The 17,214-nt window shown below is 36.6% G+C and overlaps 3 protein-coding genes across 3 annotated transcripts; all 3 read left to right on the forward strand.

The window, feature by feature from the left end:
- The first annotated feature begins 3,458 nt into the window (after window positions 1-3,458).
- LOC149390444 (uncharacterized) lies at window positions 3,459-4,629 on the forward strand. Its single transcript, XM_089619773.1, has 2 exons — window positions 3,459-4,438; window positions 4,515-4,629. Exons 1-2 carry the CDS (start codon window positions 3,525-3,527, stop codon window positions 4,627-4,629), a joined length of 1,029 nt encoding a protein of 342 aa, XP_089475899.1. The 5' UTR covers window positions 3,459-3,524.
- A 4,410-nt stretch (window positions 4,630-9,039) lies between these two features.
- Window positions 9,040-12,307, forward strand: TBL7 (TRICHOME BIREFRINGENCE-LIKE 7). The gene is made up of 4 exons (XM_089620688.1): window positions 9,040-9,273; window positions 9,383-10,237; window positions 10,914-11,072; window positions 11,853-12,307. Exons 2-4 carry the CDS (start codon window positions 9,429-9,431, stop codon window positions 12,133-12,135), a joined length of 1,251 nt encoding a protein of 416 aa, XP_089476814.1. The 5' UTR covers window positions 9,040-9,273; window positions 9,383-9,428; the 3' UTR covers window positions 12,136-12,307.
- A 66-nt stretch (window positions 12,308-12,373) lies between these two features.
- TED6 (tracheary element differentiation-related 6) lies at window positions 12,374-13,081 on the forward strand. The gene has a single exon (XM_089620689.1). The coding sequence runs from the start codon at window positions 12,528-12,530 to the stop codon at window positions 12,924-12,926; it is 399 nt and encodes a 132-aa protein (XP_089476815.1). The 5' UTR covers window positions 12,374-12,527; the 3' UTR covers window positions 12,927-13,081.
- Window positions 13,082-17,214: the final 4,133 nt, after the last annotated feature.

The following is a 17,214-nucleotide window of genomic DNA, read 5'->3' on the forward strand; positions in this document are numbered from 1 at the left end:
TCTTGCATCGAACATACCATCTTTCGTCACTTTATGCCAGGACACGACATGGCCTCGCTGACAGCTTTTTGTCTGTCCTCGTTCTGATGTGTGCCATCTGTCCTGGTGTCTGATCATAGACATTCTTGTTTACTGTCTCTTACAAAAGAGAATGTCTTACCCTAGGTAGGGTGACACACTTTACACGCCGAAATCATTTCTTATAGAGAAAAGTGTGTGTGAGTTTTGTTCTCTAGGTTTTGGTTCCTTTCAGAAGACAAACCCAGCATTTTTACCGTTGTTGCTGTTATTGTTATTATAAATATACATTGATACACTGAGTGAGTGTAAGAGTGAAAAGTGAGGAGAGCTCAAATCTAAGGGGAGCCTAGGTTAGTAACACCATAGGATAGTTTGGAGTAAGAATAGTGGAAAATGATCATCCATTGTATTCCAGTGTGTACTCATTCTATTGCCTAGTGGAGTTACTCTTTTTACTGGGATACAAATCCCCCCTAAAGTAGGCAGTTGATGCCAAACTGGGTTACCACTCTTGGTGTCATTTACTTGCTTTTCTTACCTGTTGATTGTTGTTCTTAACAACATCTAACAAGACAGGTTATACAGTAGATCTGGACTTTCAAATTTAATGCGGGCATGTTGGACTAATAAAATAAAACTTTTGTTATTTTTTTTTTAATTTTTTTTTTAAAAAAGAATCAACTATTGGACTAATGATCTTATTGCTTCATTTTATAATTCTTTGTTATTTGTTCATGTGTGCATTATGCATGATTTGTTTGAATTTTCGAATACATTCAATGCACACGTGTTTGAAAAAGTCTTAAAATACACTATTTTTTTTTGTGTGTTTCTAATCCATTAATGTACACGTTTTTTTAAATTTTTTTTAAAATTTTTATAATTTTTATTTAAAGTTCAAGTGTGTACTCCTCATCTTTCAAAATATTTTATAGGTTCTGGTCCGAAATAGAATGTATGTTTTCTCTAAAATAATTACCGAAAGTCTCAATTTATGTCTCCACTCTCCAACCTCTTCAATCTTTTTTAAATTTTTATCATCTCCAAAATTCTTCTAATTATTAGTTTATATCATTAACCAAGTAAGTATATTATATTTCTTTGCTATTTTATATCATTTACAATTTTAGGACTTGAAAACTCGTTGTGAACATTTGTAATCTTTTTATTGAGTTGAATAGTTTTATATGGCCAATGTTTTGAAAATTTTAATTAAATAGCCAACACATGTTAACTTTTGACCTAAATGCTCCTAAATGTTAATTTTCATAAATTAAAAAAAAATTACAATCCCACAAATTAAACCAATTACCTCCTAATAAATGCAATTAAAAAATTTTCATAACCAAAATTCACAAAATCTTTCTTGGTATATCCAGATAATAAGTAGGAGCATAAACTGAAACATTCTGGAGCTACAAATAATGAGACAACGATTCGATAAAAGAAATCGCAAAAATACTAAAATCAACACAAATTAACTAATGATTTAGCAGCTAAAAATCTAAAATCATAAAAAAAAAATTAGAGCATATATATTAACAATAATTAAACCAAATTAACTGACGATTCATAAGCTAAAAACAGAAATCATACAAAAACAATTCATATTGACGGTAATTAATAGAAATTTACAAATGATTCAGAAGATAAAAATCTTAAACTATACAAGACGAGGGCATATTAACATAAATTTACTGTCAAATCACAAAGTGAAAGACCTGAGCAAGAGAGGGAGAGTCCACACAGTGAACCCCGAGACAATGACGGTGAAGCACTGCCACCGAGCTGATGTAAGACCTTGAGCCACGCCTATAACATGGTTCAAAACTCTCTGCGTGGTCTCTCGCCTTCATCGGCGGTGACGGCGCGGCATCGGCCGCTCTCAAAGCTTTTGGTTTGAGAAATTTCATTTTCTAGACCCAAAAACTATGAAAATATCACCATTAGACCCGTTACTTAAAAAATATCCAAAATTGGACTTTTGGACACATTTCGGACAAAAATACCCTTACAAGACCATATAACACTACTAAAAAAAATTCATTCTCTACTTCTCTCATTCTCTCTCATTCTCTCTCATTGTCTATCATTTTTTCATCATTTCGCGTATCCAATTGGTGTAATTCCTTCAAAATGGGTAAGTATGCTTCTCCATTCATCTTTTATTGCTTTAGTCATATAGCTTATATAGAAAAAATAAAGTTGGTAGATGTAGGTAAAAGTTTCCGGAATTTAACGTTATTTCAGATGAATTCCGACCTTTTCGGATGAAAATCATGTAAAAATTCCGATGAAATTTAAGCCACAAATTCCGACAATTTCCGACAAATTCCGACACATTCCGACAAGACCAAAATTCCGATGGTTTCTGACCGTTTCCGACCGATTCCGACCGGTTCCGACCAATTCCGACCGGTTCCGACCAATTCCGATGAGTTTGGAAAAAATCAAAGTTTAATGCATTTTTTTGATATTTCTTGCAGTTTTATTGATGGTTAACGGCACGTGGGAGAGAAATGGACACTTATACGTGTTCAAAAACGCGAGAACATTTCCGCTTGAAGTTTCGAAAGAGACAACCTACATGGAGTTAGTCGACAAGGTGTACAAGAGAGTCGATATAGACAGATCAAAGTATGACTTAAAGTTTGAAGTTCCATATGAGGCTGGTAATATGCCAATTGAGCCTGCTTTGTTGAAGGACGATATGGACGTTAAGTATTATACGAAGAATAAAAGTCGTAGAAGTTATGCACTTTGTGTAACTTTGGTATCGAAAGAAGTCAAGGCGTTAACTCCAAAAAAAAAAAGATAAAGGAATAAATGTCATGAACGAAGAATTGTCTCGTGTTGAACTCAACAAGAGACAACATAATCTTATTACAAATGATCGAGATGATAATCACGTGTGCAACAGTCGAATAGATGATCGAGACGATGAAGTATACAAGCGTGATAGATATGACTACCACAACAACGATCTGGATGATGACGACAAGTTTGACCTAGATGATGGAAACAACTGTGACAAAGGAACAGAATTTGAAGAGTTCGTGAACACTGAAGAATATGAAGATTTTGTAAAACATTTTACAGTACCATCGGGACAGGGTGAACCATCGAGACACGGCGAACAATCACGTAACCCTCATAAAGTTGTACCACCAACAGATTGCGTGCCTTATTCATGGAAAGCCCCTGAGTTCACAACCGATGATTTTGTGAAGGAAGAACATAATGACGATCCAAGTCGGTTGCCAAATTCTTCGACAGGTATTAAGAATGAGATGTACTTATATTCTTAAATGAATAATGTAATGTTATATGTATTATAACCATTGAATGCAATAGGTAGCACAGAAGAAATGTATCTTGGGAAGGAGTTTGAGTCCAAGAAGCAGCTGAAGCAAGAGATTCATGTTTTTGCTCTAAAAAATAATTTCGAGTTTAGAGTGAAATCCTCTTCGAGAAGTAGATGGTATGTCATATGCAAAAATGAGATGTGCACTTGGAAGCTGAGGGGTGTTGTGCAGTGGTCTGAAATGTGGCAGATTACGTCGTACGAGAGTAGACATTCTTGTGCGCGTGTGGTTCGAACAGAAGGACATAGAGGAGCTGCACCATGGGTTATTGGTCACGTTTTTAAAGATAAGTACAATATTAGCTCTATGGCTGAGTATTCGGCACATAACGTAAGAGAGGAAATCAAGACAAGATGGGGTGTTGACATATCGTACTTGAAAGCTTGGAGAACCAGGGAGAAAGCAATTTCATACGTAAGGGGTACGCCAAAAGAATCTTATCAGAAGTTAGCATCTTGGCTATACATGTTGGAGCAGAAGAACCCTGGGACTCTGACTGCGTTTGTGAAAGATGGCGATAGATTCAAGTACGCGTTCTTTTCTATTGGGGCGTGTCGTAGAGGATTCAAGTCTTGTCGACCGGTGATATCATTAGACGGTTCATTTTTGAAGACAAAATACGGTGGACAGTTGTTATGCGCAATTGCGATGGATGCTAATTCACAATTATATCCACTTGCATTCGGGGTAGTAGATAGCGAGTGTCATGCTTCGTGGATTTGGTTTTTGAGAAAGTTGAGAGAAGCTATCGGTGAAGACGTTGAAGAGTTGGTGTTCATATCCGATCGACATGTTAGCATCATACATGGCGTCGAAGTGGTGTTTCCCGGTATCCCTCATGGAGCATGCTTCCATCATCTCAAACTAAATGTTCAACACAAATTCAAGACCGATCATTGTGGAATTGAACTGTATGAAGCCGCTTATGCCTTCAATAAGAGGGCTTTCGAAGCTCATTTTCAGCAATTGCGGAGAAAAGATGTTGAGATGGCTAAGTATCTCGAGGAAGTCGGTTTTGATCGGTGGGCACGAGCATTTTTTCCTGGAAAACGGTAAAACTAAAACTTTTCCCTTTGTCATTACAAGTGTTTTAACTAGAACGTCGCTAATATGTAACTGTGTATATAGGTACGATATAATGACAAGTAATAATGCAGAAAGCTTCAACAATAAGACGAGGAATGCTAGAACGTTTCCAATTACCACGTTGCTTGAGTTTATTAGATTCACACTTCAAACGTAGAAGAAGAGAGTGTAGAAGTACCGTAGAAAAGTTTAGTGTGCTCCCTTCGAAGAATTGAGCGAAGGGACTCTCCGCGACCCTTTGAAGTAGACCGAGATCGGTGAATTTTTCTTTCACCGTCTTAATATGCCCCGAACCACCGTACGTGATTCGACCGGCAAAGTCGTGGTCGCATAAATACGTCAATTTATCCTACATATTTAATTATCACAAAATATTAATAGAATTAAACATAACTCCATGAATTCATAATTAAAAAAAAAAAAACAAACTTCATAACTCCAAGAATTCATAATAAAAAAAAAACTAATTATATAAAACAACTCATTTGTATGTTGTTCATCATTTAAAAAATATACTTACAAAAAACAATTGTTGTTCATAATAAAAAAAATAATTAATCATTAATTAGAAAAAAAACAACTATTTTTGATGTTCATAATTAAAAAAAACTAATCATTAATTACACAAACAACTAATTAGATTAATTATGTTGTTCATCATTTAAAAAAAATACAAAAAACTCTTTATTTATCTTAAATCATTTAAAAAAAAAAAAAACGTCGGAATTTCCGATACATCGGAAGAGGTCGGAAAGGGTCGGAAAACGTCGGAACTAGTCGGAAATTTCCGATGAATTCCATCGGAATTCATCGGAAACTGTCGGATCCGACAGTTTCCGATGAATTCCGATGGGATTCATCGGAAAATTCCCAGAAATTTAAAAAAAAAAAAAATTTCACCTCCAAATCTCATTCAAATCAACCTAAAATAACTAACAACCACTCAAATCTTGTATCCTATCATTCCTACTCTAATCAAACCATGAAAAAACTATAAAAAACTAACCTTTTTTGTCATTTGGTGAAGGTTGGAGCTATGGTGGTTCGGTCGGAGGCGTGACGGAGCTTCGGTCGGAGGCGTGTCGGAACACGTCGGAATGGGTGTGGTTGGCGTCGGAATGGGTGTGGTTTCGTCGGAATGGGCGTCGGAATGGGTGTGGTTGTGGTTGGAGAGAAAGTGAGAGTGAGAGAGTGAGAATGGTGTGGTTGGAGAAGAAGATAGGGTTTATTTTGAAATAAGGGTATTTTTGTCCGAAATGTGTCCAAAAGTCCAATTTTGGATATTTTTTAAGTAACGGGTCTAATGGTGATATTTTCATAGTTTTTGGGTCTAGAAAATGAAATTTCTCTTTGGTTTTGTAAACCTTTAAGTAAAAAATTAATAGATAAAAAAGTACAATTTCTTACTTTGATAAAAAAAAAAGTACGAGTCCTTGCGACAAATGAGATCTTTGTATATTATCAATGAGAGAGAGATACACATTTAAAATTATTTGTTCAATTATTACCACCAATTATTATGGAAATAAAACAATTTGAGATGTTAAATACCACTTTCTATTTGAGGAAAGGGCATATTTGAGATGTTAAACACTTAAAATTAGCCATATCAGCGAAAAATGGCTATTTGGCTAAACATTTTGAAACGTTGGCTAAATTGAAATTCCCATGTTGGAAGTGACTTAGTTTATTATAAATTTCTAGTTTTATTGTATATGTTGCATCTTTAATTTTGTTGAAAATATTATTGTCCCCTAAACTCAATTTTATGTCTCCACGATGCATGTCAATGGTCTGAAATTTATGACAACTATAGATAGCAGAGTCGAAAATTAATATGAGCCTAGTGAATTTCGAGTGAAAACTGCCCAATAAAAAAGACTCAATTCTATGCATTGATGTCTTAAGAATTTGGTGCCTCGAATTGACGCTTTACTATTTTCAGCTATTTCCTTTAATTTCGAATATTTAGCTTTAATATTGCTTAAATCCCAAATTTATTATGGCTTTATATATCCCTTTTTTTGTTTCCGTTTTTGAGGCTGTAATTAAATTTTAGAAAACTATAAATATCTTTAAATTCCTATGTTCTAAGGAAGATTTTGATGAATGAAAAAAGAGAGTTCTCTAAAAAAAAATCTTTATTTTAGGTAGTTTTGTGAATCAACTAGTTCAAGACGCCTTTAATCCGGTATTTGTGCAAGAATCAACAAGTTTTAAAGAGAATCATTGACTGATATTCTTGCGCAAATCAACGGTCTTGGATGTTCATCCCTTTTTCCACCAACTCCTCCTACATCACTCCGCCACTGAGTATAGGCACAACGTAATTAATGCAGGTAACCCTCGCGAGCAGTTCGAACCAAGAACTTGAAGTCCGAGATAAACCATTTGAGAAATTTTCTTTGGCCATTTAGACTCGAACAAATGGAGTTTCGATCATGTCATCTTATCATGTTGCTTTATGTAGCCTCGTAGTGGAATGGACATTAGGGTTCTGACATTAAAACTAAGGGACATTTAGCATTTGGAACAAAAGTTCAAGGTATTCGGGAGAAAGAAATACAGAAATTCTATTTACTATCGTTACTCTGCTCTTGATTATTAAAATAATTTTAATATTTTTGGAGGCCTACTTTAGGATTTACACCGTGGTACATTGTTACATATGGCCATAGGAAGATTGTTACATACTAATTGTATGTTTAGGAAAAAAATATAAAAAAAAGATAAATGGACAAGATCGCTTGTTTTTTAAACTATTGGTTTGATGAAAACGATTTATGTCTTAATCAATTTGGTCTGATTGTTTAAAACGGTTTAAATAACTAGGGAATATGAAAGTGACATACCTAATACTCGAGTGACCATCATCATGTTATGAAAATGATGAGAGTTTGTATTATTCATTGGAACATACTCATGAATGAGGATCCTACTCATAACTTTTATACGCATTGAGGCGTCACATAAGACCCATAAGACCCAGGGCGCCAACATGTCATACCCTCCATGCATCAATAGTTTCCTCATGTCTTATCCTCTTCAAAATTGAACGGACTAAGACATTGGAGTCATATTCCTATAGATTTTCTCTAGTTAGTCTGATACATTGATCATCTCTCGAATGGTTCATCCAGAGTTTTTTTTTTCTCTTTCTTTGTTTGGAGTTGCTGAGAAGTAGTTCTCATCTTCTCCCTTACTTCCGAAAGATGATTTTCACACGTCTTCGTATTTTCGTGAGTCGACTCCTAGATAATTCTTAACTTTAAAAATATTTTTCCATTCATGACATAGTCGCAAAAGTTGCAAACATGACCAAGCGGTTTCCATCGACGTCCGAGTAATATTCTGTGGCGTCCGTCTTCAAGATAATCGATAATCAATAAAAAAATGACCACTAATTAAGCAAGATATTCATATTCAACATAATAATCAATTTATTTGATTATATTTAAAATCGACTCAACTTAAACCCAAAATTAACCGAAATCCATCATAATCAAGGTAATATCAACAAAACCATCAATAATCAATAATTATTCGAATTAAATTATAAAATCAACGCAACATAAACCAAAATCAACTCAAACCCATAAAACCAACTCAAAATCAAATATACCAATTCAAAATCTACCAATAAACTCAAAAGCCACTAGGAACATCAAATTTATGAAACAAGCTAGATCTGCCAAACATACTTCTCTGAAATCACATAATCAAATGTATCGATGAAGAAAACTGTGGTAGCTAATAAACTACGATAAGGCGCGGGATTGAAATAGAATCGATCGTGTGTGGAAGGCGGAAACTAATTAATTGCAAAATTCTCGTTTAATTATTCATATTGGGTCAGATCAAGAATCAGGCTGTGAGAAACGACTAGAAACCGTGTTAATTCTGGGCTTGTGGAAGGAAATGCATTTCCATTTTCTAGGAGGTATAAAATTCTGGGTTTGACTGGAAGAAATATTCCTTCCAATGTTGACCCGAATTTCACTGGGTTAGGAAATGAAATTTTCATTCCAAGTACATGGAAATGAATTTCCTTTCGATCATAAGACATTTATTTTTGGCACAATTCAGATCCATTGGATTCACAATTACTACAAATCCAACGGCTCATAATTTTTTAAGAAAATAAAAACATAAAAAATAAAGCTTAATTGTACGTGCAAACTAAACCATTTTCGCTTATGGAAGTCATCATCCTTCATCTAGTGGAATGAAATTCCGTCACTCACATTTTCCCATGGAAGAAATCCTTCCGCTCGAATTTCAAGACCGGAAGGATGAGATTTCCCACTTTCTTTTGTACCATATATCAAAGTTTAAACGGTGAGATAACTACAATTTTTTGAAATAACTCTCGAGATACGTGTGAACCGCACCCTCGTGTGATTGTACAAATAAAGTAATAAACAAAACGTTTTTCAGGCTCTCTAGCAGTAATTATTTTCTTTTGATCGAACTCTAGCAATAATCAAGTAAAACTAAAAGTTGGGGGTAAGAAATGTACAGATGATGTTATTAATGGGTACTATTAGATTTAGTTTGCATATATAAAGAAAGAGAGAAATGAAAACAAGCTACCGACATGGCAATATTGAATCTTCTAGTTGTTGCCATATATAGATCTACCGTGCAAAACCCAAATCTTCTTCAGACCAACACCAAGACCAAGATGATGGCTGTTCAGCTTCAGCTGCGCAACTCAAACTGACGGATATGTCCATGTCTGTTACCATCTATTTACCAACATGACATTCACTCTACCAACTCCCAAGAAGAAAGCCCATCCGTAAGTCTCACTCTTTCATCAATGCTTTCTTCTGAAGCTTTTTGCCTGAACTCGAGTGAAATGCTTTTCCCTTTCTAAGTTAGCTATATGTTTTTGGTGCGTTCTCTAGAATTCAAGATTTGATTCAGATTTCTGGATTTGGCGCGTTCAAGTAAATGGAGATGGTGAGGAATCAAAACGAGGATTCTTTAGCGAAATTGAGGCTTTATTACGCCAAGTTTTTCAGGCTTTGGAATGGTATTGTAAAGAGGCACTGTAAAGTATGGGCTTTCCAGTCCCTCAACGTCGTTTTTGCAGTTGGGTCGTTGTTGTCCTTCTTTGTGGCCATTGTATTTGTATATATTTATTTACTCTCGACTGATCTGATTCCAGTCGCGTCTAACCTAAACCGTCAGATCTCGACCGATAAATGTGATCTCTTTGATGGGAATTGGATTCAAGATGAGACCTACCCTCTGTACAATTCCACGCTGTGCCCGTTCGCTGAGAGAGGCTTCAATTGCTTGGCCAACGGGAGAAAGGATAGTGGTTACACGAAATGGCGGTGGAAGCCAAAGGGCTGCGAAATCCCGAGGTTCAAAGCCCGCGAAGCTCTCGAAAGGCTTCGGGGGAAACGGGTCGTTTTTGTTGGCGATTCGCTGAGCAGGACTCAGTGGGAGTCTCTGATTTGTATGCTAATGGAGGGCGTCGATGATAAGAGAAGTGTGTACGAAGTGAACGGGAATCAGATCACGAAGCAGATTCGGTTTTTGGGTGTTCGATTCAGAGCGTTTGATCTGAGGATCGATTTCTATCGGTCGGTGTTCCTTGTGCAGCCAAGCTCGGCTCCTCGGCGTTCGCCGAAGAGAGTTAAGTCCTCTCTTAGGCTTGATGTGATCGATGACGTCGGCAGAGAATGGAGCGATGCCGATGTTTTGGTGTTTAATTCTGGGCATTGGTGGACCCCGACTAAGCTCTTCGAAATGTAAGTTCGACTGTACTCTTTCTTTGTCGTTGGGCATTTTTACTGTATTACATTTGGTAATTATTTGATAACTTGCTTAACTCGTTGTCCTTCATTTCTAGCTTTTGAATACATACCATTCGAAGCATGCAAGTCAATTGTAGAATCGCTAAACTTAAGCATGCTTTGAGGGAAAAGAAAATTGCAAAGAGAGAGCCTCTGTAAGATCTTTCACAAATCCTCTCATTGCTACTAAATTCCAAAATATTAGGAGAAATGGCTCCTGAAATCGATCAATTGGATGAGAGCGTGGCCTTGAATCAGTCGATTGCTCTTGTACGAAATTCTCCACGTACAAAAGATTTAAACTCCCCTAAAACATGACCACTCCCTTTTTTTAGGAGTCCATGTTAGACTAGGATAAACATGAGTGCTCTTTTGTTTTAGTCTTTAGGAATCTTGAGAGTTTTGTTTTTGGAAGTTTGCCAGTTGATGAATGAAAATGCAGTGGGCCCAAAATCTTATGATCTTACAATGAATGTCTATTAGCTCTTTCATGGTATTGCGTACCAGGATGATTAATTTCAGGATTGAATGTTGTTGTATGGGATTCATAAAAGAATCGAAAGTTTCTTGGTTTATGTTCCTTGTTATCATTTGGTTTGTTGAGAATTTCCGACTTAGCTTTTTCAGACAGGGGTTGCTATTTTCAGGTGGGTAAATCGCTGAAGCTGGGAATGCCGATCAACGTCGCATTCAAAAAATCATTAGAGACGTGGGCGTCTTGGGTTGAAGCAACCGTTGACACGAACAGGACAAAAGTGTTCTTTCGGACATTTGAGTCATCACACTGGGGGTATGTGTTATCACTCAATATTTTTTCTGGGTCGCTACTTTCAAATGTATATATGTGAAAGAAGCCGAGCATATAGTGTAAAAGCCTTCGTTTTTTTGTGATTGTCTTACAAACTTCGAGATCCTATGTTCTGGTTGCAGTATTGTACTTGGTTGAAACTTCCATTGTAAATATGTTTCCATCTCGAGTCAAAGTACATTCACAAAAGATTTCAGGCTCATTGGCGCTCTTATAATTTTTTTAGAGTTTATTCTTTTGCCAAATTAGGAATTTTTAATAGGCCTTTTTACTGCAAATGGTCTCTGTACTAGTACACTAGTGACATATTGTTCCCGAAACTATGTTCTTGAGCAAAATTATTGATTTTGTAGCATTTAGTCCTTTTAAAAAGTTTTTTTATATGAAATCTATCACTAAGCACATTTGTTACCTTAAATAGCTTGCTATATATTATATATAAAAAAAGGCTGGTCCAACTATAAAAAACACAAATTTTGTGTTTTACAATTTTGGAATGAAACAGTAAGATTATGTTTTAATTATGCATCTTAAAATTAAAAACATTTAATTGAGTTTGGAAATATATTTTCAATTGTTAAGGTGTCGTATTCATACTAATATCAAAGGACTATTTTGCTCATAAAAATAAGATAGAGACCAAGAGGTGTCATTATTATGTTTTCAACCACCGACGTGATACTTGATGGACCATTTTGCACTGAAATGCCTTTCTTGTTTGTCGAAGTTAAAATTTCGAAAAATTTGGTGTGTGGAAAACAGGTCAAAGAAGCGTGGGGCGTGTAAAGTGACCCGAGTTCCGTGGGAGGACACGAGGGGGTTGGAACAAAGCCCAATATCGGACGACATAATCCGAGTGGTGAACAAGATGAGCGTTCCGGTGACGGTGCTTGACGTGACGCGGATGGGGGCATTCCGCAGCGACGGGCACGTGGGGCGGTGGAGCGACAACCCCTCCGTCCCCGACTGCAGCCACTGGTGCCTCCCCGGCGTCCCCGACACCTGGAACCACATCCTCTTCTCCACTCTTCCCTCATCACAATGACAACTTCTCTTACTTTCATTCTTCCTCTCTTTTTCAACCTGAGAAAGGGGGAAAAAAAGAACATGCTTTGAAGCTAATTCTTTCTGTGTCATTTTTTTTAAACCAACAAATAAATGTTTCTTTGGTGGTTCCTGTTATTTGATTGAGCCTTCTTTGTAACATTAACATCATTTGCTATATATAATAATATTGATTTTGAGAAAGAAGTGTTTTCCAATGCAAACAATCCAAAGGAGAAAGCTTAACCCGAGAGTCAAGTCATCACTACAAACCTTTTAAGATTTCTGAGTCCGTACAAATAGCCAACCTCAGCTTCCTCTAATCTCCACACACAATAGCCAACCAAACCATATTCATCTTCCAAGAAAGGGAAAGAGACAAGTTAAACATAAATGGCATCTCAGAGCAACGTTGATTTCCCGCCTCAGCCGCCATCCTCAGATGGCTATCCAACGGTCGTGGTGATCGTGTTTGTGTCGATCGGCGGCGTGTTCTTTACTCTGGTCCTCGCGGCTGCTATATTCTGCTTCCTCAAGAAATGCAAGAACAAGAAGAAGACCTGCCAAAAGACTGAAGCGGTGCATATTGACGAGCACAAGAAGATGAAGGAGGTCATTGTAGAAGGCCCACATGGAACACAGTCTGTTGTGATAACAGTTCAAGATGATATCCATGTTGGGGAGAAGATTGATAAAAAGGCGAGCGTTGAAGAAAGTTTGAATGACAAGTCTGTTGCTGAACAACGCAATGCTTCTTCCACTTCAGTTGCTAATTCAGCACCACCATCTTGAAAACTTGCGCTAGGCTTGAATAATACAAGGTTTTCAAACTATTTAATTTCGAAAAATTTAATAAATTAAGGAGGTGGAGTGTAATAACTATATACCAAAAAAGACATGACTGCCATTCATTCTTATTATAATTTTATTTGTAATCACGATGATGGTTTTGGCTTTCCCTATGAGTGACTAAAGCAATTGATTTAGGCCTCGTAGTGACATGGAATGATAATGACTAATTCTTTTAAAAATTATATATAGTTGCTTGTTTATATTAATACACTACTAAATATACCAAAACATATGTTTTTTTTTTCTAAAAGTTAAATATAGTGTTTTGTTATGAAAACCAAAGAAATAAATAAAATTAAGAGCAACTATAGTGAAGACAAGAAATTAGATAGTTATATATATATATATATGTGTGTGTGTGTGTGTGTGTGTGTGTGAGAGAGAGAGAGAGAGAGAGAGAGAGAGAGAGAGAGAGAGAGAGAGAGAGAGAGAGAGAGAGAGGATCGGGATGAATATTTCATCTTATAGGCAAATTTAGGACATTTCAGTCCAACTATATTTATTGGTGCAACACAATAATGGAGCAAGCCAAAATTATTTACAACACTCCATTTGGAATTGCTCATTGTGATATTTACGTGTTCATGCTACCTCGTTAAAAACTTTATTAGGAAAAACTCTGTGGGACAAAAACCATAGTAGGAGAAAAAGAGTACAATCACGCAAAAGTTCCCCCTGATCCAGACATGCGTTCGTTAATTTATTAATCTTGCAATCTACGCATTCTAATGTCATGAACATGTTTTTTGAAAGTTGAAGCGGGTAACGCCTTTGTGAGGAGATCAGATGAGTTATCACAAGAACAAATATTTTGGATGTTGATAACATTGCTCTTTTTCAGCTCTTGAATGAACAAAAAGAACTTCGGTGGGATGTGCTTTGTTATGTCGCTCTTGATGAATGTAATGCTATAATCTTCGCATGATTTGATGATGTGGCAATGCCAAGAAATCGCAGTCCCTCCACATGTAGTAAACACATATCTAGTATGGGATCTCCCTTTGTATGGATCTTGTTGTTACTTTATATGTTGGCTTTATTTTTTAGTGCAAGTTGTGTGGAAAGATGTCGGTCTTCATGCTCCAGCTTCTGGTAAGACATCTTTCCTCCTGTGCGCAGACAGTATTCCTGGCAAGTTTTCGGTTTTGCCAGATTGCCTCGCTGGTGACTTTACTGCGTGATATTATTGCGAGAATGGGTAAGGAAACCCTAGACACACTTTCAGGTAATTGTACAGCTGCTATAAAAGCCCTGCGCTACCCTTTTTAGCAGCGTTGACACTTTATCAAAATACTTAGAGCTCCTAGACGTGCAAGACCGGCGGATTGGGAGGCTTTGTGTTTTGATAAGAGCGGTGTCATTCACCAAATACTATTCCAGAAAGATTGAGTGTTTGAGTGATTTGGGTTATGTGTTTACGTGATTGAAGACTCACGTGCGTTTGAAGACTGAAGTCATCCGAGCATAGGCGTTTGCTCGAAGAGTGGAATAGAGGAGGATCTCAAATTCAGGGGGAGTCCCTGGTCTAGGTATTCACTCGTGGTAATAGTCTCTAGGGCGTTGATTTTGGGTTGTAATCATATAAGACCTTTCTTGTACTATTGACTACTATATAGTGAAATCATTTCCACTGGCAGAGTGCCCCCAGACGTAGGTGATGTTGCACCGAACTGGGTAACCATATTGTGTGTCGTTTATTTGTCGCACTGTTTGTTGATTATCCATTATCTGTGTTCAAGCAAGTTGTCGGACACATTGTCAACACATTGTGTGCGACATCTTGCCTTTGTGACTAATCAAAATTTTAGATCTAATAAGTAACATGTATCTACATATCTAACCAAAGCTCGTTTCGTATTGTTAGGATAATATAATCATAAATCAATCGTTCCTTGAATTCAATGAAACACATGTTTGATCCCATTCTAGTGTCTCTTCGTGGGAGTTGAGCAAAATCTTGCTAATAAATTAACTGCAAAAGTTATATTAGGCCGGATGCAATTAGAAATGTACACTAGAGCTCCAATCGCACCGAAATATGGTACTTCAGGACCAAGAATATGTTCAGATACCTCACACGGACGAAATGATTCTTTTACTACATTTAAGAATCTAACGACCATTAGGATACTAAAAGGATTTGACTTATCCATATGAAAACTTTTATCACCTTTTTTTGTGTAATTTGATTGATGCACATACATTTTATTTTTCGCATGCTCAATTTGGAAGCCAGTACAATATTTTGTCTTCCCAAGGTCTTCCATTTCAAATTCTTTCTTTAGGTAAGAGATTACTTCTTTGATCTCTTCATCAGTTCCAATGATGTTCAAATGATCAACATAAATAGCGATGACCACACACCTAGATTTTGTTTTCTTAATGAATACGCAAGAACAGAGATAGCTATTGACATAACCCTATTAAACAATTGAACCACATGGTTCATATTGTTTGAACCTGTATAAAAATCTTTGCAATTCGATGGATTATCTTTCTCTAGGATTTGAACTAAATGCTACAGGCATCTTGAACCCTTCAGGAGTCTTCATATATATATATATATATATATATATATATATATATATATATATATGAGTATCAAGCGATCTGTATAAATAAATTGTGACAACATCTATGAGATGCATGTTGTCAATGGTGCCCACAAGAAGAGTTGTAGTCTTTATTTTGTACATTTGATGTAATAAAATCTCATGAAGACTCTTGCTTGTAATTGCTTATTCATTAATAAAAAGTTGAAACGTTCATTCATTCTTCCTTGTCTGTTTGAAGCTTTATGATAAAACGTTAGTCTTTAGTCCATAAACAAACTTAACAATTTACGAAGAAACAAATGTAGATTTGCATGAACAAACTCTTCGTAGTTTGCTTAAAACGATATATTCGCAATCTAAGGGTCAAAGGATTATTGACCTCAGTACGATTGTTAGGATAATCTATGATGTCTGGTTATTGGGCATTGAGAGTTGGAGACTCTACAGTTCTTCTAGGTATCTTCCGAAGGTACTGAATTGACCAGTGCACTTCTAGAGATAAAATAAGAACAAACCATTTAACCTCTTATGTCTCGAAGTCACTACGTATGAATTGCATCGTGTGCTTATCTTAATCCTGAAATGAGACATGCCATTTCACAGCTTACGTACTCTCATTTGAGAAAGTGATTGCTGAAATGCAATGTATATCACATCATGCTTTGTTCCTTGGAATGTGAATAAATGAACTGGCCAGTGTCCAAATTGAGTCCCGACTCTTTTGGATGAAACAATGTGACTTATAAATGGAGATTTTTTGCGGCCTTCTCTTGATGGAGTAAATTATCGTTTGGTTTATAACACCTTTGGATTTTATCAAGTCTTTAAGAAACTTAAACCCTAAACCAAAGACTAATCATAAACTTGTTTAAACTTTTATAAGCATTATGTCTCTCAACCCTCTCTCAATCATCCTTTCCTCAAACGAAACCAAAAACTACGTTTATTTGAAACATAACCTCGACATAATCCTTACCAAGCACAAATGGGTACTCACCACCCCGTGTCCTCCTCTGACGAATGATAATTCGACTCAAGAGGACAAAGACGCCTTAGCGGCCTGGCTTCGATCCGATGAGATTGCGAGATGCTATATCTTAGCATCAATGAACAATATGTTGCAACAACAACATCGTGACATCGAGACTACCGCTGACATGCCCTACAATCTCCATGAGATATTTGGAGGGCAAAGGCGTCAAGCAAGGCAACAAGCAGTCCGACAGTTTATGGACTGTCACATGAAGGCTAGGACTCCTGTCAGAGACCTTATGATACTGATCATTAGTTATCTGAATGAAATGGAAATCCTAGGATATGAGATTAATGGGAAGAATGTCATAGATATGATCTTAGAAACTCTCCCCGTGTCTCTTGATACCTTCGAGAAGAACTACTCCATGAACAAGCTAGAGTACACTGTTACCAAGCTTATGAAGGAGCTTCTTACTGCTGAAGGTCTCACTAAGAGAAAGAGGAATCATGAAGAGGCACATGCTACTGAGCACAAAGCCTCCACCTCTAGATCGAAGAAGAGACCTCATAAGGCCAAGAAGAAGAAGTGTTCTGCCTACCTCAAAACAAAGGAACATAGTATTGTACTAATTACCGAAGCATGCTTAGTAGCTGATAATGTATCAACATGGATTCTTGACTCCGCTGCTACTAACCAT

The sequence above is a fragment of the Urtica dioica genome, chromosome 7, assembly GCF_054948205.1.
Source record: "Urtica dioica subsp. dioica isolate 48M chromosome 7, U.dioica_male_clone48M_v1_H2, whole genome shotgun sequence".
Classification (NCBI taxonomy): Eukaryota; Viridiplantae; Streptophyta; class Magnoliopsida; order Rosales; family Urticaceae; genus Urtica; species Urtica dioica.